Raw genomic sequence first — 26,282 nt, 5'->3', positions numbered from 1 at the left:
TCAGAACATCACAGACCGTCGACATATAAACACAACCGAAATCTCCTATCATAGTGTACGGAGTGTAAAATATTGTTGAAGTATTTTGAAATTTATTAATTTATTCGAAAAGGAGATTTCATTAAATAAAAATGGTTTACGAAAGTGACTTTTACACGACCCGTCGGCCCTACAGTCGTCCGGCTTTGTCTTCATACTCCGTAACGGTAAGATGTGTTATTTTTTTGGAAGAAAATAATATTGGTTTTTGCTTTTTACGTTCATGGCTATATTTGGACATTGATAAGTGATACTGTGGTAAAATGCAACATTAACGTATTGTGATAAAATTTTAATCGAAATGGTAATTGATAGTTTTGACGTGATAACATCTTAAGCTCAACTTAACGTTTACAAAGATTCAAAAGCTTTTGCATTTATTACCATAGGTTACATTTCTTGCGTTGAGTATTTTAATAGTAAATATAACTTATGTTTTGATTTTATATTGAAACTCCAACTGAAAATTTTATACTATAATTATTATATTATACCTAATTTTAAACTTTGTCAAAAGACGTTTAAAATACCTGGCAATATCAATTACGATCAAAAGTACTTTTACATAGTTTACTCGTTTTTCTAAATCTAATTCTATTTATTATCAGTGGCCATTTATATGAAAAAATCCTAATATTGATCTCATAAATATATTTTGCTGTAGTTAAAATATGCATGTAAAGGCTAATGCTATCTCTCATAGCCTTCATGAACTTTATAGAAAATATCTTTTGGTATATTTTGGCAAGCCATGAATACTTGCCAAATATAACTAGCAGATTTTGTTACATAATTCGATATGATAATAAAATCTTTTGATTTGTTGGTAATTAGTTTATTATATATATATATATATATATATATATATATATATATATATGTTACTTTTGAAAGTAACTACTTTGTATTGCAAGTAATTACACATTCGTATTTTTTACGAAGTTATTGTAAATATGTAGTTTTGAAAATTTCTTGACTATCTTTTTGCATTGATTTTACACCTTAATGAATAAAATTTTATTTTGGATTTTGACAAAGATTCTGAACATAATCTGTGTCAATTGGATTTTTTATGACGTGCGTTTATATTTTAAAAATATTTTAATAATAATATTTTAAATTTTGTTACTCATACTTCTTTTATCCAATACTGATTAAGTATCTATCTTAATAATAATACTTTAAATTTTGTTACTCATACTTATTTTATCCAATACCGATTAAGTATATAAATATCAATCAGTTTTGTATACAAATAATCATTTTATTTTAAAACAATATAATTTAATGGAGGATTGAAATTAACATTACAATTTCACTTTATTACTATAATAAATTGGATTTTATCGAACATTTTTTGTACATATACGTGTTGGCTTGTATTGCAGGGGCTGTTGCCTTTATTTAGTAAAAGTCAAATGTTTCAAAAAATTATTATACGCGAATAATTAGAGTAAAATGTAATGCAGTTAATCATATATATTTTTATTTGTGCAAATGAATTTAGCATATTTGTTTTTCCACACCAGGGTTATAAATTTTGATGCCTGTTTTAACATATAAAACTGGTGTCAAATATCTTTTTTATTATGGTTGGTAGTGCGATTTTAAAAAAAAATATATCCTGAAATTTTCATTTGAGAATCTTAGACCAGACGCAGTAAATATTTGTTAATCTAAATAATATCACCGTCGAGTTCACCAAACAATAAATCGTTCCATTGGTACAGCTACAAAAGCTTGGCACTTTGACAATTACAAGTGATAAACTTGATAATACTAAGTAATTCTGAAGTTTCTAAAATCTGGTACACGCATGTTTTTCTTTGTGACATGGACTATTAGTTCTTGTTTTCTTTGGCACCTGTTTGTCAAAATTTATTTGAAACAAGTTGAGAACCATGAGGAATTTGCTTTTTATATTACACAATTGAGTTGTTAATTATTCTGCTTGAAATTCCAAACAGTATTTGTTTAAAGTTTAATTCAAATGATCCAAAGCTCAAACTTCTATACAATAAGATTTGAATGCAAACGCATCTTCAATTTATATTTGTTTCTCATATTATTTTCATGTTTTGATTTATTTTAAATTTCTTTAGTTAATTGTCCAAAAAACTTATTTGTTGAAATTAAAAACATTTTTCTGGGATAAATTTCTTAAACAAACTTTTAAAATTGCATATGCTGGGAAACTTGAATGACAAAAAAATTTCAACCTGAAGGTCACGTGACACCAGCGTTTGCTAGCAAGGTGGATAATATTTTTATAATTTTTAAAATAGTTCAAAAATAATTTTTAATTGTTACTTAAGGAGGTTGTTGAATATCTTCACCAAATCAGCAGAAACCGGTGCCATTCGATCTTTATATATATAGATTTAGAATTTAATACTAAAATATTGGCCATGTTTTACTTATTTAACAATTAATGACTTAGATAATGTTAAATCGTTAGAAGTAAATTGCTTGTGTTTATATATATATATATATATATATATATATAATGTTTATTTAAAGGATCGCAAGACCTTGCTCTATTTACTATGAATGAAATTACTAGTTTGTGTTGACTGACATCACCAAAACGATATTTTGGTTTCTAAATAAAATCTCGGTTAACGATGGCGCCGTAAATTGACGTAAGAAATCAATCGTTAGATATTTGTCACTTTTTCATGAGTTTAAAATGCTAAAAACATATTTTGAAGCTTTCATTAGTTGGTATATACAACCATGTTTATTATATTAACTTTTTGACCGATTTTTTTCTTTTTTATATTAAAATTATTGACAAATATTATTTCAAACGGTGAAACCTGAATCAAAATCAATTATGGTTATACTGCATTATAGGAAAAGAAAAATATTATTAAGAATTATGAAATTAAGAATATTATAATGAGAAAGTTTCTGAATCTAAATTAGATGTCCATTAATCGGATGTTCAATTAACAATATATTTATTACAATATACAAAAATATATTTACATTGACCAAATATTAGTTACTACAAAATATATTGAAACATACGAAGTAATATGAGTTGCTTATTCAAAGTACGCATTACATTTATTAATAGAGATTTTCAAAAATACAGAATTTAAAAAATCTTCTAATCGTTTTAGACATGTCTACTAATAAATACAGGACTTATTGTAATGTGCAATATAATAATGTAATTATATAATACCATTTAATTAATTTATTTAAATTAAATTTGACGTCAATAAATTTAGGATCTATTAAAATTATAAATGTTGAAAAGTTCAGACCCAACAACAAATCGGATTTACATAAAGCTTTAAAGTAATTTAAATGTTTTATACCTTTTAGCTTGTGCTTTTTATATGCAATTATAAATCTTTAACTTATTTTATAACCTTCTGAATTTAAATTTCTTTTGGCACGTTTCCATTACAGTAATATAAAATAAATTTAGATTTTATGTTACGGTTCAGTAAATATTACAAATAGCTATAAAATAGTCATTATTCGTCAACGTTCATTGAATAATGCATAGTTGTGAATATTATTGCATCTAGCACTAAAATTATTTCATCAGTATTTTTTATTTTGCCGGATAACATCCGTTGAAGCTATTCTTTAAATAAATTTGAATTATTTTTAATTAGAAAGTCTCGACGTTTTATAGAGTCTTGGCAACATTAGAAGTGTTTACAGTATTTTTAAGCCAATTTTATGATTTCGTTCGTTATCGAATTTTAATTAGTTTTGGCAGATTCAAAACAGATAAAAATTATGGCTTTCAGAATTGATTTTTTATTAATAATGAATTATAAATATAAACTAAAATTAGGCCACTTTTGTTTATTTCATTTTAGTTTTGAATAAATGTACCTAAACTTGAAATATTAGACAAAATTCTCACAAATTGAATCATCGCCGTGAATTTGAATTATATAAATATAGTAATATAGACTGATATATTATCAACCTTTTCTTGCAGAAAGTTTTTCGTAATTTGGTTAATTTATTTTATTATTGTATGGAAAAATCATATTCATATTTGAAACGTAACACTTATCAGAATCTTTACTTTTGTAAGTGAAAATTAATTTATTAAATACAAATTGGATGTGGAATTACATTATGTTGCTCTAGAATTTATTTGGTAATTTTTAGAATACGTTGAAAATCATAAATTAGTAAAAATAAAAAATTATTACTAATTTCAAAAATTAATTTGTGAAATTAGTAATAATTTTTAATTTTTGTTTATATAAACAAGTAATAATGTTTTCCATTTGTATTTTCGTTCTTGATTAACTATAGCTTTTTTTTTAAGTATATAAAGGTGTCCAAAATTGATTTAAATTATAATTATAATTAGTTTAAACTCAAAACATTCATAGATTGGCAAGAGAAATGTTCGTTCCATGATCTTTTGGCAGCTCGCGTTGCGAAATCGAAGAGCGTTATTTTTGTAACATTGGCGGTATTGTAAACGACTTTGCTCATCACAGAGTTTGTTAGGAAAGCCTTTTTTTTATAAAGCAGAAACTTATTCAAACACATTTTTTTAGCTAATTAAAACTATTTTCCTAATAGCTATATTGTGATATATATCTTGAGATAATATTTCAAAATTAAAATGCAAAGAACTTTCTTTTGAAATTTTTTTTATAGTAAGTTAAACTTTTTGTTCTAATATTGCCTTATTCACACTTAAAATATTGTAATTTTTGTCACTTGTCTAATTAGTTTCAATGAGAATAAAAAGTAAAAATGAAATGTAAAGTATATATTTTTAATGGATATTTACTGTATTTGCTACTCAGTAGCTTTTACACTAAGTCAGTTTCAGTAAAATTTAAACTAATTTTCTTTAAATGAAATTTTTAGTTATTGTTTTCTTTTCGAAATGATCATGGAGGGGGAGGGTTTATAAAATGAAAGATGTTAAAACATGCGTTTTTTAGTTTTTTTCTATGGGGTAATATCAACTTATATATTTTGGGTTAAAGATTTAAAAAGTTGCCCGACCGCTGGAAATTAAATAGATCTAGAGAAATTATATAGAAACTATTTTTTTGCTACTATCTCATTTCATATCTATTTAAATGATGCAGAAAAATAATTATAGAAACAAGTCGATAGTTATTTTTAATTGGCATCCTGTTTACAAATTAGTCATTTACATGATATACAACAAATTATATGTTTTATTTTTACTATTATCTATAAATCAATCATTTGTATTTAAAAGTAAACTACTTAAATTAATTTTAAGTTATTTCATTATCTAAATTAATCAAGCGAGGTTTCAAACGGGGGAGATGTTTGACAAAGAAATCACAAAATCTGACATTGGGTGAGAGGATCCAGTAAAATATCAAGTGTATTTATTTTTTATCTAGATTTCCAAATAATAACATTTTTGTAGGTACTAAAAATACACGTGATGTTGAGTGAGCGTCGGAGGGTAGTTTTATATTTTACCATGTATGAAAGAGGGAGGGTAGTGATAAAATGCCTTAAAACGGTCAGGTGATTAATGGACGGTTCCTTTAAACTATTATATTCAAAATTTTGTTTAAGAAATAATAAATAATTTTATATAAGTTTGGGTACATCAATTTTTTTGTATAAAATAAGCTTCCTTTCCTATTATTTAATTTATATTTTTAAGTCTTGTATAAAATTCAGTTTAATTCTCTTCATAATTAACTTAGTCGAAATTAGCATTTATACAAGGCCGTCCAAAAGGTCGTCCTCATAATTTTTACTAATTTTCGTGAAATTGAAACTATTAACGTAAAAATTAACGTGAAATAAGTTCGAAATTATTAACGTGAGAGGCTATTTTAATTCACGTTTGGAATTTTGCATTCGGCAATTTTCTCATACATAACGCACTGTTTCATATAAACATACACTTTGTAATTTGTATCATTTTCATATATTTGATGAAAAGTTGTAATTATATTAGCTAGTAATTGCTAATTACTTTATACTTTCTAATTTAAATTTATACTTTCCGAAAATCCGGGATAAAAGATTCAAATCCGGCACAAATATTGCTTTGAGAAAAACCCGGGACACAAGGTGGAAATCCAAGACTTTCCCGGCCAATCTGGGACGTATGGTCACCTTACTTTAATTTTATTATGACAAATTGAACGGCATAAGTGATGTGACTAATGAAGTCAAAAATTAGAATGATTAAATTTAATTAATTATCAATAAATAATTATTTATTTAAAACATAAGTTTGCCCCTGCGCGGTGTAGAATTACGCGAGCGATACTCGGTCGAGAATAAACGTAGAGCGTGCTGGCCAAATATAGCTGCACGAAAATGCGCTTCGGAAAATCGCGCTTTCGGACACAGATTAGCTTTATGAAAATAGAGAGAAACCGAATTCACGGAAAAACATAAGTTTCTATCATAACCATGTTTACTATAATAAACAGAATTAAATTAAAAATCTCGTCATTCATCTTATACTGCATTGCCAACTATAATCGTTAACACTAAGTTTTTATAATTTGTTCTTATTTACCTATGCTAAGAATCTTTTAGTTTAATTTGCATTAGTTTTTCCAAACTATATATTCAATATATATAAATATTTATGTTATATATTTATATTAGGTATCTATTATTATAAAAAATCGTCTGCATAAATCAAAGAATATTATTATTATAAAATTGAATAGGTATTTATTTTTATTGGCGTTTTGTTGAGTCTTGCATTCCTACGTTTATAAAAATAGAAATATCGTAAATATTTGAAATTCAATCAAATATCACTTCGAACTAATTCGCCAACAGTTCCTTTTAACATATTTAGAAATGCGAACATAAATTCTTGCATAGATTCACGACGTTCTAAGAACAGGTGGGAAATCTGTGTTCAAAAATAAATATCATGTTTTCAAATTATATATCTCGATTTATAAATTAGCTGGATTTGAATTTGCTTGGCGTTTTCACATTTATATATTGGTTCTGAATTAATATGCTCTTGAAGTACGAGAAAGATTCAGAAACCATAACTGTATCTAAATTTTCAAAATGTAGTAATATAAACATGTATTACAATTTTGCACACTCTGTGAACTATTTTTAGATGGTTGCTAAAATTATACACAAGCTATAAATGCACGCTCAATATAACGAACATTTAGAATTTATTTTTCGCGCATTTTTCCCCACGCGTTTAAATCACGACTGACCGATTGGATTTGAATGAAAATTCTATTTGCGACAATATATTTATGATATTTGGCATTAGATATAATTCAGACATATATTTTAATCAAATATATCTTGAACAAACATTCAGAAATTTATCTCTATTTAGTATATTGTAAAATGTTATCACAAAATGACATTAGATTTTATATGAAATCGCTCATGGCACCATTCCGTCGTTTAAACCATTTTTACGATTTACGATTACTACAAAAATTTTATCTCATTTCTTAACAAATCGTCCATCATTTTTTATCAAAAACAAATTACAATTTATATAAGAACATTCACAAAACACTCAAAAACAAACCAGGCACGTCCAGAGCCGGTTCCTTGGGACAAATTGCCGTTCGTCCCCCGTCCAAGTTTGGTAGCAGATCCCATAACAGCATTTTGCAAGCGAAAACCTCGCCGAGAAGAAGTTGTTCAAAAAGAGTCCATTGTTCGAAGGATCAATTCTGCAGGAATTAAACCCAGCCAGAGAGTTTTATCGGCTCCAATAAGAGAATACGAATCCCCAAGGGACCAGACCAGGCGTAAAGTTTTGGAAAGCGTCAGAAGACAAGAAGCTTTTCTGAACCAAGGAGGAATTTGTCCATTGACCACCAGAAATGATGACATGGATAGACTTCTACCCCGTCTCCACAGTTCACACACAACACCTTCTGCGGATAGGAAAGTTTTGTTGACCACTTTTCACAGAAGATACTGATTAAAAATGAAAGTTAAGAAATTTGTTGAAGTCATGTGGTGTTTTTTATACATTCTTTATTAATCGATATTCCTAACGAACGATACGATAACTTTCGATAACTTTTTCTGGTTAATTTTGACAAAATATGCGTTTGCAAGCATAACATTCATTTTCAAGGCAAACGCTTTCTGATGATTATCTTGTTAAAAGTGTGGAAACAAGCGTAGTGTTAACAAATGCATTGCTTGTTTTGATTATTTATTTATCTATTATATATTCATATTGTATTGTAGGTGGTGTACTTGGTATTACTAATACACGTACTTTGTGAAAACCATAGTGTTTTTGTTCACATCGCAATATTTTAACAACTTTACTCCGAACAATGTTTTTTATCCCGCTTACAAATTCCTCACCAAATACAAAAGAATCAACTGAGTTTTTTCATCCATTTTAAGACGATCAATAGTTCTTTCATCCATTTTAAGACGATCAATAAGTACATAAATAATAAGATTATTTTATTCATTAATCATCTAATATAAACATAATTTGCCAAAACCTTTAAAGACGCAGTATTTTGGGAAAATCTAATGGAAACCGTGATTTAGTACAAATTTTTTTTATACGGTATCTTTCAAATCTTTAAGAAATTTAAGATTATGTTAAGACATAAGTTGAAACCAAATTTGCATGATCTAATAAAATTAGCTTTGCAGTAGTTGGCACGACATATAGATGGTTGTATAAATTAACAATATTATTTATAATTGTATTATCAATGTGCTAGTATTATTTATAATTATATAAAATGCATTATATTAGAAAAATGTTTGCAATTGAAATTTTTAAATTATTTTTTCATATGAAGCTTTTTTTGAAATCAAAATATTGTTTTGATGTGTTGGTAATGCCTTTTTAGTAAATTAGGTAGTGCTCGTGCTGTTTTAAATAATAGTGTTAGAATATAATTTTGCTTTTTATTAAACTCATTATGTGTGATTTTTCTCATTTATTTGTATTTTGTAAAATATATATGTTAAAACTTCCAACACATTGAAACATGTACTTATATACAATTTACAGCAACATTTAAAATTAAACTACCAACACTTTTAAATATTGTTTATATTAAATTTAATTTATATCGTGCATTGATAATATCTATTATAAAGTCGTTGCAAGTTCGAATGAATATAACTTTGGGTGACACAAAGAAACTTCGTTAAATAAAAGTATTCAGAAAATGTTTTCTAATGACGAAATCATTCTGAGTAAGAAGCCGTTGGCAAGTCTTTGTACTGTTCATAATTTGATAAGCGCTGTATTATAGCTTATTTTTATATTGTACATTGTATCTAAACTGTATACCCACTTACTAATTATTACCCTCGTTGTACAAAAATTTCCATATGATGTACCTTGTAATTTGATATTTTGTTATGTTGTAGAAGTTTTGTTTTCGATTTTACTAACGTTTCTGCAGTTAACAATTAAAAGCGTTGTAAATCAAGACAAAGTGACCTCGCACTAATAATAACATTTAATTTTGATTATATTACTGCAATGCTAAATCAATCTCAGCATCCTTCAAAATTTCTTGATTATTTGCATTTCTTAAGTAATGTGATATGGGTTTCTGGAATTGAATAACGTGCTATTAATTGCGGTCCTCTAAATACGGTTTCCTGTAGATGTTCCCAAAATAGATTCAAATGATTTCAGGCTCTCTCTGACATCTTCAAGGTCGGTTGATATACGTATTCAAACTTTTTCAGTATTGTTATGCGACGTAACAGCTCATGTAAAAATAAAAATTGTGTAAACACTAATCTGCTAATAAATTTTTAGGATATATGAGAAAATAAACGTTCCTCGGCTAATGCGATATTTGTAACACATCGCAAAAATTTTAAGAATTTATACCAACATGCGTTAGATAAATAATCTGAAACGATATTTATTATAAGAAAATTCTCTCGTTTATAATATGTGCCAAGCTTGTACCAATCGGTTTATACTCATACAATTTCCGTGATTATTACTGTGTCACCAACCAAAAGTGTTCTATTCATTCAAAAGTGCAACAAAGTTTACTATCTGGACAATATCTAATACCAAGTTTCACATTGCCCGTTCACCAGACGCCGTCCCGTCATTACGTGGTGACAGACACTCCATCCAGACCAAGGGTAGCGGAAGAGCAATATTCTTACTCCTACCGCAGCCAGCAGGAAAGATCTTCTGCAGATCCCTACGGAAGGAACTATTCGACAACTTCCACCACCGAAAGCACAAGACGTGCAGGCGGTTATCCAGGATCTGACTATTCTTACACGAGCGAACGCTCATCCAGAACTGGAGATGGACCAGGTAGCTACAGATCCAGCTACAGCTCCACTACTTCTGGACGTCTTCCTGGAGGAACCACTTACCGTCACTTCTCATACCGTGTGTAAACACGAAAATTGAAAAATTTGGTTTTGATAAATTGGTTTCTATTTGAAGACTCATAAGAAGAACTAAAAGAAATTTGTATAATTTTTATTTTCTGCTATGGATTATTATTACTATTCTAGCACCCACCTTAATGTCTTGAAAATGTAAAACAAAACTATGATTCCTGATCAAACAACCATTTTATCATCACTGATTTTTATCATATCCTAGGATGTAATATTGTAGTCCTTGGAAAGTTATATCAGAAGAAGACTCAATACGCTATTTTGTGTAATTATTAATTATTAATATAACTTTAAGTCATTTTTATTTATTTAATTAATTAGCAATGTCAATTAAAAATTGTCTAAAAGTTGCTTTTAATTTTCACCTAGATATATTACCATGAAAACCAAAGATTAGGCATATTTTTGATACTGTACAAATTTTCTTGTGATATAAGTTTACAATTTGTTTTAATTTTTGTTGAAACAAAATACGTAATGGTATTGCAATTAATTATTATAAGGATACTAATAGTGATGTTGTAAGAGTTAGGACTAATAGATGAGTCTTCTTCAATTTTGATAAACATATTTTTATAATCTGTGTTAAATTTTGCACCTGTAATGCTGTGCTTTTTAATGAATAAACATGCAATATTAAACTTTAATGCCAGTGTTTTATTTATATTTTTTAAAATTTATAATTATTTTTGTATATACATGAAATTAGTGCTAATGTTATTATTTTTAAATGTTTATAACAAATTCAGGTATTTTAAAGAGAGTAGTGTTGAAGATAAATCAGTTGATCTGATATTCAATTTATTTAATTTATTTGATATATATCAAATCAAAAAATTAATCAAATTTTTTATTACTTATCAGTGCTTTGAAAGAACATTTTATTTGGATATGGTTGATATTCTGCTTATAAATGAGAAATGAACTAATATTTAAATTTAATATTGATTTTAATTTTATACTAATATTATTTTATTTTTCCGTTTCGTCTTTGATGATCTGATGACCTGACACCAATGTGAACCGTACAGAGTCCAATCAGGATAATTCCAGGAATTGCAAGGGTAAGTTTTGTAAAATTATTTTGCTAAACATAAGTTATTTAAAATTATCTTCTATCAATAAGCATAAATATTAACATTTTTTTATTATGGAGATCAAAAAATAAAAAGCATCTTGGTCTTACATTTTTTACTAGAGAAATGGTGAAAAGTTTAGTTTATCAATTTGATCGTTGGTTAACTGTATTTTTTCTAGTAAGTTATATTTGGTTAAAAATGAATTTGCATTCCGAAGCTACAACACCGATTAAAAATGTTTTAAATACAATATTTATATGTAATATGAGTATGTAATAAAACAAATCATCTTAGTGTCTTTTCACCTAGATATATATTTGGATGCATATCAATTGCTCGCGTTGTTATATGTCAGAATAAAATAATTCATTTATACCACCACGAGCATTCCGACATATGAATATTATTTTGGCAAGGAGAGCAATTGTGTAAGACTAGTTCTTAGAATTTACGACACGATTTTGAAAGCTTTGAAATGGTGTGCTAATTGACAAAACAGTTGTGCATTTTTACTCCCCTAATAGTAATAGTATGATACGTTTATTATTTATAAAAACCCAAGAAAACTTGGGTTGTGTAAACGTTATTGTTATTATATTCCAATAGTTCAATGCAGTAAAGTTAAAAATAAATCTTAATTCGTTTGCGATATAGTATATCTAAATGCAAGAGTTATAATTTTAGACATTTTTCTTTAGTACATACAGCTAATTAATTAAATAAACTAGTGGTGTATGGTATCTTGCTTTAAGGCAAATTGCTGGAACTTCTTGTACCGAAACAGAATGTTCGAGGAATTTTAAATGTTTTCAAAAAGATTATTATAAATACTGTAACATTGTTTAATATTTATAAGAATTATATAAACTAATTTACAAAATTATAATTATTTATTTACTTAAAGTATATAAGTGAACTTTAGATCTTTAGCCGGAATTAAAATTAAAATCTGAATTATTTTCGATATATAAATTATTATTTGTTTTTTCAAAAGCAATTGTTTTGTCAACACAAGCAGAAGTTTTTTGAATCATTCAAATCGGATGCTTAGTTCTCTCAAAAACTTCCATTTTTGTACATTTAGCTTTGTATCTTTTAAATGGCTGGATTTGTCTTTGCCAAAAACTAATCACCACTTCTCCCAATCATTACAAATTGGATATTTTATGAATCATTCAAATCGGATACTCCGTTCTCTCCAAAACTCGATTTCTATTTTTTGCATTCTTTGGTCCGTATCTCCGTAACGACTGGACTTGCCTTTGCCAAAAACTAATCGGCACATCTCCCTATCAATAGAAATCGAATGCTTTTTGAACCATTCAAATCGGTTGATCCGTGCGTCCGAAAACGTACACACGCAGATTAATGTGAAATTAAAAATGCCTTCATTTTGTCTGAGGTATGTCAAAATGTTCAGAAAACTCTAGAACGTGAAGATGTGCAAAAATTTTAATTTTCGATTTTCGGCCCATTACAATAACTTTTCCTACGGGAAGTTAATAAACTAATCATATTATTTTATAAATCAACAGTAATTGGATAAATAAATAATTAATTAATAATTACACAAAATAATATATTTAAACTCTTTCTGATTCAACTAACCAAGACTGCAATGTTATATTCTAGAAAAAAAATTAATTTTAACGTATAGAATAGAGTGGGGCTTAAAGGTCCCCAGGCAAAATTACCACCATTGATATAACAAAAAACAGTAAAGTTAAAGAATTTGACATCAATATTTCAAAGTAGAGGGAATAAGATGTATAACCAGCCATCAACTTTATTTCAACGACGTCTCTGTCTCTTCTAGATAAACGGCAATGTTTGAAAATTCATAACAAAAGTAGTGTTTTCTTCTGTTGTTAGTTTTGTAGGTTATGAGCACTGTTGTTTAGATCACAAGACCTTAATATAATTTTTAAGTATTTATAAGATGTTATTTTGTTAATTTTGTTTGATTTTTCATTTTATATAACTACTATAAAATTGAGATTTTGAGAAATTCGAAATTTTTGAAAAAAAAACTTTTTTGAAAAATTAGAGTTTTTTGTTTTTAGGCTTAATTTCATCTTAGACTAACCATGTATACCAGTATCTTGGTATGATTAATTACGGAGCCCAGGCATATTTATTTTTAAATAAATAATTATTATAAATAAATAAATAAGTCTGCGATTAACACAAAGTGATTATTCGAATATTTTACCTGTAGGTGCATTCAGTGCCGTTTTATTACGGCGGATCTCCATATAGTCGAATAATAGTATCGAGACCACTTTCATTGTATTCTTCAGATTATTCTTCAGACCTACCTCTCACCTACTCTACGGTATGATGATCTGCAAGCACTGATAATCATCTCTGTCTAATTATTTTCTCTAATTATCTCCATATGAGCATCCATCATCAAAATTAATTGATTTTCTAATATTCAATCACTGCACTTTCATGTTTGGCATGCATCAACATGCACATGCATGTTTACAATCAATTTGTAATTGATACTATTGGTACCTACTAAAGTTCGGAAAATGTTTCATTTTGCTGTAAATGCTAATAATAAATAAATAATTTTCCGTTTTGTAAAATGAGACAAAATTCAGTATATTTATCAAAATTTATCAATATTACTGCATTTTGATAGACAAATATCAATGAGCACCTATATAACTTTTGATTTATGCATATGAAGAAAAATTATTTGCAATTGATGAAAATAACATTAAATAATTAAGCAACTACATGCAATTTCAATAATAAATCATTGATCGTTAATTCACGCAATAACCCATAAAATGCAAAATTCAGTATTCCAAGTATTACTTTTTTCTTGGGAATGATAGCTAACTACTAAAAAGTTTCATTTAAAATAATTTTGTTTTTTTTTCAGCTTGAAAAATGAAAAGCATGATTTAAGTTTAATTACTCTGGATAGAAATAAAATTTTTTTTTTTTTTAATTGTATACATCATTCTTGTTTGCCTTACGTTTCTATTTAAGATCAGAATACTTTTTCAAATTTTCATATTCAATTGATTTGAATATCTGTAACCTAATTTAATTAAATTTTTACTGTACTTTTTAAAGATGAATTGAAAAACAATGTTGCTTGCACGTGATATAAATGATAATTTGATTAATTTATCTATTTAATTAATTACATATTAAAGAAACAATCTTAGGATCTCATCCTAAATTCAAATGGAAACCATTTTTTGATGATTTGGAACATAATTCTGCAAATCTTATATATTTTTGTGGCATGTATGTTAGTTATCAATTTATCATTATTCATTGATAACTATCGTTTCATTATTATTAGTTGAGGTAAATAGGGGGAAGTCTCCTAGTGGCGGACGCCTAAGGTTATTTATAAATAAATCAAAAAATATTTTACGAAATGTTTATTAAATTATGATTTATGTTAGATACCAAAGTTAGAAATCAAACTAAATTAACAAAACCGCAATCTTTGCTAAAAAATAATTAATACTATCAATCAAACTTTGGTATCAAAAAATATGATTTTAAACAGTGGCACCTAGTACCGGACATTTCAAAATAACCTACATTGATCACATTTGTAGCCATTTCCACAATCTGGAATGTCTGCGCATGTGTCTTTGACGAATACTCTTAAATATTGCAAAAAAGTAACTATATCCACCCTTTTGGCTGGGCCACACCGATGCTCTCAGCTGGTGCATTCACCATAAGCTTTTCATTATTTGACTAGGAAATACGAAAAATGGGGGTATGTAGTGACAGTTAGCACTCATGCAGAACAAAATTGAATAATTGGAATAAATTACGTAAATTCGCACAAGAAATATTAATATGTTTACTGTCCGGCACTAAGGGACGACTTTGTGTCCAGTTCTAAGAAACAGACATTTTCGTTTATTTGGTGGCACCTACTAAAATTGGTTAAAAGATCTAATAATATTCTACTATTTTACGGATAACAATCAAGTACAACTTTTAATTATCTTTGCATACCCCTCAAATGTAAATGCATAAATATGCACTAAATTAAATTACTTCCATTGATATTTAGGTGGCGTCGTGATTTTTGTGCCCCCCCCATGCTCCTTTCACTTGTATTTTGAAATGAAAAGATTTATACTCGCTTAAATAATGTGTGTTAAATAGAGTGTCCGGTGCTTGGTGCCTTACGTGACTTTCCCCTAAAAGTTACTGAGCTAAAACCAAATTAAACTCATCGAATGATACTGCATATTTTCCTTACTCTGTTCACTAACAATAAGTTTATCATATATTAAATTATGTTCTTATTATCTTCTTAGGTTCACTCAGTGCCTCTCTATGGAGCCCCCCTGGTACACAGAAGTGTCATCGTTCAACGACCGGTGTCGGTGTACACACCATCCCCGATGTCCGTGGTTATTCGCACCAGGCCATCAGTCCTGGACCGCGAGTTCGACCGCATTCAAAGGCGCGTCAGGCCCACCACCTACAAACCAGTAGAAGATTTCTTAAACAGCAGCAGCACATTGGTAAGCGAAAATATCGATATTTTTTATTATTATAAAAAGTCAAAGAATCAGAATTCAAATGATGTCAATTGAAGTAAAGATAGTATCCGCGGTAGAGGTGCAATATCACATTGGATTTTTTCAATCAAAATAATTGCTTCAATAATGTTGCCCATAATTTTTCTAATTCCGTACTATATATTAATTGTTTTCAGTAATAGTATCAAAATTACATTTTTCTTAATGATAATTCGATATACATTATTATTTATTTAAAGAAATTTAAAGAAGAACAATGATGGTTATAGACCAAGTATGAGCTTCGGCCAAATTAGGGTTTCCAAGGCCTTTTCCGGCAGTCGAAAAAACTAAATATAATGCATAAGCCGAATTGTAGTCAAAGTGATGTATGAGTAAATGAAACTTTGAGTGATGATAAAATGATAAAAATTACACAAATTTTAGAATAATTAGAAATTTTTCGAGGCTCCTTGATGACGTCAACGCCTAATGTTGTCTTTGATGATAACTTCATTTAATTTGAAAAACTTGGCTTAATTAAAATTTATTATGCATACCAAAAGAACTTCTCATTGTCTTGTAAATCTTGTAAATGTTGACACCCTTAACTCAATTTATATTGTGCATTATATTTTAAAGACTTTGACAAAAACTTAACAAGAGAATGATACATTGACCCTATAAATATGAAAAGACCACAATTTTGCGGAAAAATAAATGTTGTTTAAGAAACGGCTTTAATGTTATTATGTTAATTAAATAAATCTCTTTACAAAAAATAGGTAAATTAATCAAAAATATAAATTATATTATTAATTATTCTGCAGATCCCATGAAAAATATTAATTACTTAAAACATAAATATTTTAATATACTATTATATAATATCTGAATAAATAATTAGTTTATTTGAAAGTCTTTTTTTTTAATATAAATTACAAGCTGTCTTATAAAAACAATGAGTAATTGAAGTGATAAAGTACAATGAATTTCTATAAGCCTACCCTAATAAAATGGTTGATCTTACACCAGTGGAATTATAACATTTTTTTGATCATATAATAAATATTACGAAATTACGAAAAACAAGATAACAGGAAGAACAAAAATAAAATAGTTAAATTAAACAATATTGTATATACTAACTTAAATTAATTGGGTTAATTCAATAAATTTTGTTCGTTTTAGTATAAAAGAGTGGGTGATGTCATACAACTTTGCAACTAATTTATTCAGATGAAATAATATTTTTTGTTTATAATTTTCGGTTTTTAATTATAATTTTTTAAATTCTAATAAAATATTTAGTTTTTTCTGAAACTAATAAAATATTTTAGCCAAAGTATTTATTTATATAGATAAGATCAATGAGGCCATTATCCGATGATGAAGTGCTTCAAAAACAATTTATTGTATCGAGACCAATATCTTTGTACCCCACAACCCGACAGCCGTTTGTATCGGTACGATTAGGTTCTGAGTGATTTATATTCTCAATAGAACTAATTTACCCAATAATTAATAAAATCTAATAAATTCTTGACTAATCGTCTTATTTATTGATCTTGAATGAAACGAATGAAATGTTACCTTACTCGACATCCCTGCACTAATTAACTTTCAAAAATGAAATATAAAATTGTAACAATTTGTTAATTAGTTTGTTATTATGTAAATATAATTTGATTTTATGGCTACATATAATTTCTGCATTTTTATTGCACTGCAATTTTCAGCACAGTTTCAATCACATCTATCAATCTCATAAAATAACTCAATATTTTATTATTTTGTATTAATAAAATTTTAATGTTTTATTATTAATTAATTTACATTATCATTGTAATAATTATATTTTTATTTCTTAAAATAATCTTTACAATTCTTCTTTACTTGCTCTATGCCAATTTTCATGCACTTTATATTAGGGATGTTCTTTCCTTTGGCTATATTAGTTAGTTCTCCCTTAACTATATTTTAATTTACTATAATTTTTACTATATTCATTACTTAAATTTAATTTTATTTTAATTTATTTTTAGGACTTTGACGATGAAACAAGAAAAATCCGATCACAAGCAAACTCACTTTTGACTAGAATACACACTCCCGTACATAGACCATTGAAAACGATATTTTTCAGTACCGCTGGAGGGTAAGTAATTAATAAATTATAATTTATTTGTAATTATTGACTAATAGTAATAATCAGGAATTTGTTCGTAATTAATAAACATAAAAGTGGAATCATCACAGAATGGGAAAATAATAATTAAATTTTCAGAGAATGAATAATTTATCTAAATAACTCTAGATTATATAAAACAGTACAGTACAGTAATTGATTTTGTCGTCACCAAAAAAGTGGTGATGGAAAGAATAAAACAAGTATTTAGTTTGTGATATGTATTCATATTCAACTCTACTTTTATATATTTTTTGCTAGACTTTGAAAAATAATCTACAGTTATTTATATGCAAACATGTATTATATTAATTCTATATATAGGAATCTCGTACTAGGAACAAAAGTAGCTGGTCAAATTTTGATCACATATGCCTTACCTTACGTTTTATTCAATAAGATTAAATGACTTCATAAAATTCTATATATTATAGTATATGTTCGATTGATGTAAATAAAATAAATAAATTTTTGCGACGATTTTGGATTTTTCAATTATGGTTGATTCCTCAGCTATTTCTCTAATTTGCAAAAAATACTTTATTTCAATAATTGGGAAATAGTTCACATAACCTATTTTAACCAGTGTAGATAGAAGTTAATAGAATAGATGGTTTTACATGATACTTTAATACCGGTATAGATATTGGTAATATCATAAAAACAGCAATGATGGTTTTTAAGGATACCACAAGCATATAAGTTTGATGTAGCGTTAATTTCAATTACTTACTGATTAACTTTGAATTGGATTTATTTATTTATCTCAAAAGTATAATGTATAAATTATCATATGGATCTAGAATTTACAAAACCCATTAATTACATAAACACTGTACATTTCTTTTCAGATACGGATCAATAACTCCTTCTTACCCTCATTTGGAGGAGGAATTATCCCACATTTTCCAACCTCTGAGCAACTACCGCAAAAATATCGGTAAGAAACAAAGAAAAATTAAAGTAGCATTGTATTGCAATAACGTTTATGTATAAAGAATATCAAAAGAAATTTTCATTTCTCAAAATAAATATCTGATGTTTGTTTCTGTTTGCAAATTAGCTTAATCGACATACGTGTACTATGACCTTATTTTGGTTTAGTCAATGATGACCAATAATTGAGAAATTTATTTGAAATCATTTGATTTAAGAGACGTTTAATTATATTTTTTGGCGCAAAATAAGCGATATTTTATATATTTGCCAATAATTATACATTATCATGATATTTGTGCTATTAAGCTTGATAATATTAATATTAGTAAAGTATACAATTTCTGTTTTGGTTAATACTCTTTCTGGTTCAAATCTTCCATATTGCAAATAATAGTCGATCTTAAAGAATTTATCGAATACTATCAATAATAATGCTGGTTTAATCGTTAAAATAAGTAGATTATATGCATCTTAAATGCATAAATCGAATAGGCTTAATAATAATTTTTTAAATAAATAGGCTTAAATTCAAATTTATATTTTTGCATATGTAAAGGAAGATAAATTACTACCAACCTCATGGCTTATATATTATTATATTCTTAACTAAGATTAAATATTTATTGTGTTGTTCATTAGAGCTTTTTACTTTAACGCCTTTTTATTACAGAATCATCGGCAGTAAACAAATATGCTTTTAATATTATTTGTTTAGCTTTAATAATGTACCAATGACATTGCTTTTATTAATGTAAAGTTAAATGGAACCATAATTATTTTTTCAGCTTTTAACAATATTTTTAATAACTCATAATTGATTTAAATTAATGTGTAGGAGAAAATGCTTCTATAATCAGTGAATTCGATACAAACTCTGAAGAAACCACCGGAGGTATATATAAAAGATTTTTGACCCTGTTTTGAACCCAGAAAAGATATGTTTTTTATCCAAACGTTGTACATATATGTATGTCAATTTTCCACTTCATTTTTATTTACCTTTACTGATTTGAGATCAAGTCCCTTGTTTCTATATAATCCTTATTTTTTATAGATATTTAGATATACTTTTTTTATTTGTTTTCTATTTTTTATTCAAAATTACCTAAAATATAAAATTAACCGCAATACTTATATTATGTTTACGATAGATTAATAACATTTAATAGTTATTGCAGCATTTTTAGATTAATAAAATAACTTAACATAAACAGGACACTTTCAATTATAGGTTCTAATGTAATTTTTGAAAATGCCACTGCAAAATTATTCTAAACTTTCTAATATTGCAATATTTACATAGATTTTTAGACTTCTAAGATGAATTGTTAACAAATTGAGTTAGTGGTATCCTATGAACAAAATTGTTTAATTAACATATGAAGGTGTTTATTAAATAATATTTATCGGCAAAACAGTGATTGAGAATAATTACTTATGTATATACGCTAATTGCATTTTAATTTCGCATTTTGAATTGATACTCAGATACACTATAATTTAATAAATAATAAATTTATTGCATTTTGCTCGATTAATTTATTACAAAATTAATTAGCGTACTTTTCATATTTTCAGAAATAAAAACAGCTATCAGTAAGAAGATTGATAGATTTAACATCAAAATCATTGCGTTACTAATGAACAGTTTACTAACAGAGTGCTTATGTATATATGAACCTTTGATATTTTTTGGTGTGTTTATTGATTGACCATTATCAATTTTATATTATGTATATATTTATATTTATAAGAAATATTCATTCATAATTATTTCTGATGCAAATGTAATTCTTAAACTGTTATTTTAAGATATTTAATTGTCCTTTCTATCCCAGGACCTGGTCATTTGGCATGTGTAAGATACGCAGGCGACAAGGCCTACAACAAGAGGAAATCTTACTACCCAGAAAGTGGAAAAATCCGTAATGATGTAAATTTATTATCTTATTACATCCAAAAAAGGCCACTTCAACTCAAAGCCCTTGAACTCGAATCGGGTAAGTCAGTTAAAAACTAATTGTTCCTCATGGGTATTTGTGCGGATCATTGCGAACAACGGATGAAAATTTTAAAAAGATAATTATTATTTATTAATAATTAATATTTTATTATTTATAGATTAATTAATATTTTCTTTGAAATTAATCTTCTTTGAAATTTTATATTTGAACTTTAAGTAAAAATGATTCAAGTCAGTTAATTTAAAAGTTTTTATTGTTATATCTATATATATATATATATATATATATATATATATATATATATATTCGAAAATAATACTATTTTTAACTTTGATATCAAAATATACATTATCTCTTTTATTACTTTTATTATGAGGGTTGTAATTTTAAGCTCCAAAGCTATGTAAGCTTACATTTAATATGTTCAAAAGCTAAAATAACAATTGTAAATATGTACAAAATTATTAATCTTATTCACTTACATGTGTGCTTTGTATATATCACCTGCATGCATCTTTAGACAAGTTTTGATTTTTATTATAGAAGTTACACTTACCCTTTACTATTATTTAAACGACCAATAATTTATTACAAAGAAACGGAGCTTTTTATTATGAATTCAAATATATATTAGAATTTTTAATGGATAATTATTTACCCTGTGTATATTCATTTTTATAAGACTAACGTTTTATAAAGTTGGCTTTACTTCTAAATAAAGTGATCATCGTAGCGCGTCACTAATTACCTTAAATATTTTTGGAAAATCTGATCTCCTGGTGTGACGTCTCAAAATGAATCTAACAAATATATATATTTTTCTTTCTTGAATTAAAATGTTAATAACGTCAATTTAACATTGTAAATATTTTCTTCAGTAACATTATAAATTTGTTATTTAGCTTTTATCACTGAATGCCAACTTTCTGCTATGCTATGTATATGCAATACTCTTTGTAATTAATTATTGCTATTAGTGTACAAACGTTTTTGGATTTGTTACCCACCAACCACAAAATAATCATATTTGCTTTCAAAGATAAATCTCCGAAGTAAAATACCAAGTCAATTAACGGCCCTATTCATAAAACTTACAACTCAAACAAATATTTGTAATCGAATTTAATTTTTTCACGAATATGTTTCTGACTGATTTTATATTTTAGGATGTTTAGAAAATAATTGATTAGTAGGTGGTTTGGTTCAATTTTTTACGAGCTTAAGATTTCTGTTTAAGCTAAAAACAATCTTACTAGGTGTTGATGACAATTCTGCAAGAAACTTTAAGTTCTGAGATTGATGAAATTATAGGATACACTTTATGGCATATACATAGGGTAGGGCGGGGCAAAAAGGTCCAATTTGACATTAAGTAATTATACTCTATACACCACATTATTTACATCATATAACACGTTTCAAAGAAACAACTATCATACTATGCTCAGTAAAACTCCAGATAATTTCCAGTAACAGAAATGTGTTACTTTTTTCACACTTTTTTTCTATGATTTGCTATCAGTTCACCTTGATCTAGTATTTTGTCAGAAATATTCAAAAGCAGTATTGCAATATCTATTATTAATTAATTTTTTGTAAAGAAGCTTTTATTAATTCATTTTACATTTTTATTTACTAATTTTTTATTGTTCACACTTTTGTCAGGGCAAACGTTCGGTTGCCTCTTTTTACCCGACCCACATGTAGGCTATTATAAAGGTTATATAAAAACATCTAATTGAAAATTAACAATATAACTTATAAAACAATTAAATATCGTATACTTCAATTATATTAAGCTCACGTAAACTAAAGAACAGTGTTCCAAATAAAAAGAAACTAACAACGAAAGAAAATACTTTTGTTATAGTTTATCTCCTGATAGTGACGTTGCTAATGCTATAACTTATTACATATCTTTTTTTCTCTACTTTCAAATATTGTTGTTAAAAAATTTCTAACTTTACTTGTTTTTGAGATATGGGTGGTGGACTTTTTTAGGAGCAAACCTTCAAGCCCCGCTCAACCGTATTATATGAATGTAAAATAATATCTAAACTTAAAACATGTAAGGATTTTAACTAGTTTTACTTTCGTTTTATTAGTCGTTTACTTAAAAGTCCGAGACTTTTACTTGAAATTTCATTTATATAGAGTATTTTATGAATAGGGCCACCAATATGAATGGAACAACAGGAACTTACTGAAGTAGAATCCAGGATAAACGCTATTTCAAGTACTTCATTATAAACATGCTTCGACCGTGTTAAAACAATAATTTGTAACGGAATACTAATTCCTAAAATATATTCTCTTACATCCGGCATCCCACTATTTAACACAATCAACATTCCAACTAGTAACAAAATTCGTTTAGCAAAACGTTTTGGATAATCAAATACTAAATTAAATAACTGAACTTGTAAATATATAAAAATTAAACTATTTTTCACATAAACGATTAAGGCTTCATTACGACACAAAACTACACATAAAAATTTTTTTTTTCAAATTAAACATTCATCAACGCTTTTTCATTCTTGAATAATTTTTGTCCTATCTTTTATTTTTCTATATTCTTGGTTTCAGTGGTGGATAAGACCGATAATACAGATAAGACCAATAAGATCGAAAAGACCGAAAAGACCGAACCAGCCGCGACTACAGAGTAGAGCATCAAAATCAAACAAATCCACTAAATCCATTACGCTTAAAAAATTTAAACGAACATTTTAATTATTCATTAATTTTAAATTCGAATATTTTATATATTTCAATTAATATAAAACGAACTTATATATTATGTACATAAACTACGAGCCTACAAGTCTTGTATTTGCGAACGACCTTTTCGAACAATTACTTATTTATTTTTATAATTAATAAGATAGATTTTATGAATAAAATACCATGGTGTTTGTTTCATTTGAAATTGCATTGTGAACATTTAGGCTTTAATAATGATTACGCTTGAATTCTGTATTGGGAAATTTTTGTGACTCTCATATTGAATAATTTAGAAATTTTTGATAAGTTCACAACAATTTTTGATAAGTTTTATTGGAATGATAATTTATGGTACAAACTTTGATAAATAAAATATAACGAATAAAAGCTACAATCTTTTTAATTTTAATCTTAATTGGTATTATCCATTAACATTTGAATAATAAACAAAGTGATTTTTGTTCTGAATGATATTTTATTGAATCCAGCATGTTTAGTGATTTTTGGTGAATGAAGTTCTACCCATATTGCATAAAAAATATTTTTTCTATTTTTCGGTAATGAAACGATTTTTTTTAATACATTTTTGTTATATTTTTAAAACATTTATATAAAAATATTGTGTGACCATCCATGCTTTCTTCAGGATGCCTGTTAATACTCCTGTAAGTAAAAGTCTGAGAAAATTTTCAGAAGTTAAATTTTAAACACGAAGTATCTTATTTTACGTTTTGGATGTCTGATGACATAACTAACATAATTTTGAGAATAATAGACTTTTCTCAAAATATATTATCATATATGTGAATAACAGTAAATAACAACTAAATGTAAATATATGTTCTAGATTATTTGCTTAATGTATATAACATTTTATTTAGTACATACTCTTAAATTAAATTAATAATTCTTAAAATCATAAACCAAGAAAATCTTGGCTTACTCATGTAATGTATATATTAATATTATAATTTCACATCATGTTCGAATACGAATATTAATTTTTATGAAACAAAATCATGCATTAAGATTTGTAAATATAGATGTTGCTCAAAAATTTCATTAAAGTCCAAGATGTGATGTTCATTACATTAAGCTCCGATAGATCCTTTTATTTAACGCATATAGAAATATTTATCTTGTAGCAAAAATTTTGTGCCCATTCCGTCCATCAAGGAGATTTGCCCAGCCTAAAATGTTGGAAGACCCCAAGGCCGAGTTGAAGGAATTCAAATCTGCTCGTTTAGAGCGATTCAATGCCGCAAATGCCAAACCAAGTTTCCTCGACGACGACGATCTGGATAAGGAGAAGAAGAAACGACAAGCTGAAGCTCGTCTTGCTGACGAAAAGTGAGATAATCTCGATTTTTTGTCCTCATGTACACTAATTCATAAAAATAAATGATAATATTTCAGAGTATTCATCAAATAAATTTAAGGTTTACGTATTTAATATTTTGCTTAACATTTTCTACTAAAAATTAAGGTCCTGATGATAAATAGTTAACATTTTTTTTTTAAAAGTATAATTATTATTAAATTTATTATTATTATTATTTTTATAATAATATTATTGTTTGAATAATATTTTAGGGAAGAAGCTCGTCGCAAAGAACAAGCGAAACGCGATGCCGAAGCAAAGGCTGCAGAAGCAGCGAAGAAAGAAGAATTAGCAAAGGCGGCCGAAGCTGAACGTAAAAAGGCTGAGAAAGAAGCAGCCAAACAAGCCGAAGAGCAGGCTAAGAAAGAAGCTGAAGAAAAAGCTAAAAAAGAAGCCGAAGAAAAAGCTTTGAAGGAAGCGGAAGAAAAGGCCAAGAAAGAGGCCGAAGAAAAGGCTAAGAAGGAGGCAGAAGAAAAGGCCAAGCAAGAAGCAGAAGAAAAGGCAAGGCAAGAAGCTGAACAAAAGGCCAAAGAAGAAGCTGAAAGAAAAGCAAAAGAAGAAGCTGAGCAAAAAGCTAAGGAGGAAGCCGAACAAAAGGCTAGGGAAGAAGAAGAAAAGCGTATCCGCGAAGAAGAAATGGCACGGTTAGATGAAATCGCTCGTCAAGCTGAAGAGGAAAAAGAAGCCGAACTTGCACGTCAAGCAGCTGAATTAGCTGAAATTGCTCGTCTTGAACAAGAACTAGCAGACCAAGCTAAGAAAGAAGCAGAAGAAGAACAAGCTAAAAAAGAATCAGAACAACACGAAAGCGAAGTAGAACAACCGGCTGAGGAACCCGTTGAAGAATCACATAACGATGCTCCAGAAACTACTCAGGAAGAAGTTGCTGAGTCAGTTCCAGCTGAAAGCGAAGAACATGTCGAAGAGCCTGAAGTAGAGAAACCAGTTGAAAGTGCACCAGAACCAGCTGAAGAGCAAACAGTAGCCGAGCCTGAAACCGCGACGTCGCCCGAACCTCCAGTAGAATCAACAGTGGAAGAAAGTTGTGAGGAAGAGGATGAATAA

General features: G+C 27.5%; 1 protein-coding gene across 1 annotated transcript; it reads left to right on the top strand.

Annotated features, from left to right (window-relative positions):
* LOC113385659 (uncharacterized protein CG45076) lies at positions 1 to 26,282 on the top strand. Its single transcript, XM_026623506.1, has 10 exons — positions 1 to 206; positions 11,451 to 11,483; positions 13,717 to 13,833; positions 15,812 to 16,021; positions 17,380 to 17,484; positions 18,064 to 18,176; positions 19,058 to 19,146; positions 20,984 to 21,145; positions 24,982 to 25,186; positions 25,430 to 26,282. The coding sequence occupies exons 1-10, from the start codon at positions 132 to 134 to the stop codon at positions 26,280 to 26,282; spliced, it is 1,962 nt and encodes a 653-aa protein (XP_026479291.1). The 5' UTR covers positions 1 to 131.

This window comes from Ctenocephalides felis, unplaced genomic scaffold, assembly GCF_003426905.1.
Source record: "Ctenocephalides felis isolate EL2017-DRISC unplaced genomic scaffold, ASM342690v1 CF-g0.4_SCAFFOLD_03571, whole genome shotgun sequence".
NCBI lineage: Eukaryota > Metazoa > Arthropoda > Insecta > Siphonaptera > Pulicidae > Ctenocephalides > Ctenocephalides felis.
This window is presented reverse-complemented; position numbering and strand designations above follow the sequence as displayed.

What these genes read in the sequence shown, in the direction of transcription:
- LOC113385659 (XM_026623506.1), top strand. Translation starts at nt 132, where the DNA reads ATGGTTTACGAAAGTGACTTTTACACGACCCGTCGGCCCTACAGTCGT. An exon ending in CAACTACCGCAAAAATATCG is followed by an intron (nt 19,147 to 20,983) that starts GTAAGAAACAAA and finishes TTTCTATCCCAG; the next exon opens with GACCTGGTCATTTGGCATGT. An exon ending in GCTCGTCTTGCTGACGAAAA is followed by an intron (nt 25,187 to 25,429) that starts GTGAGATAATCT and finishes ATAATATTTTAG; the next exon opens with GGAAGAAGCTCGTCGCAAAG.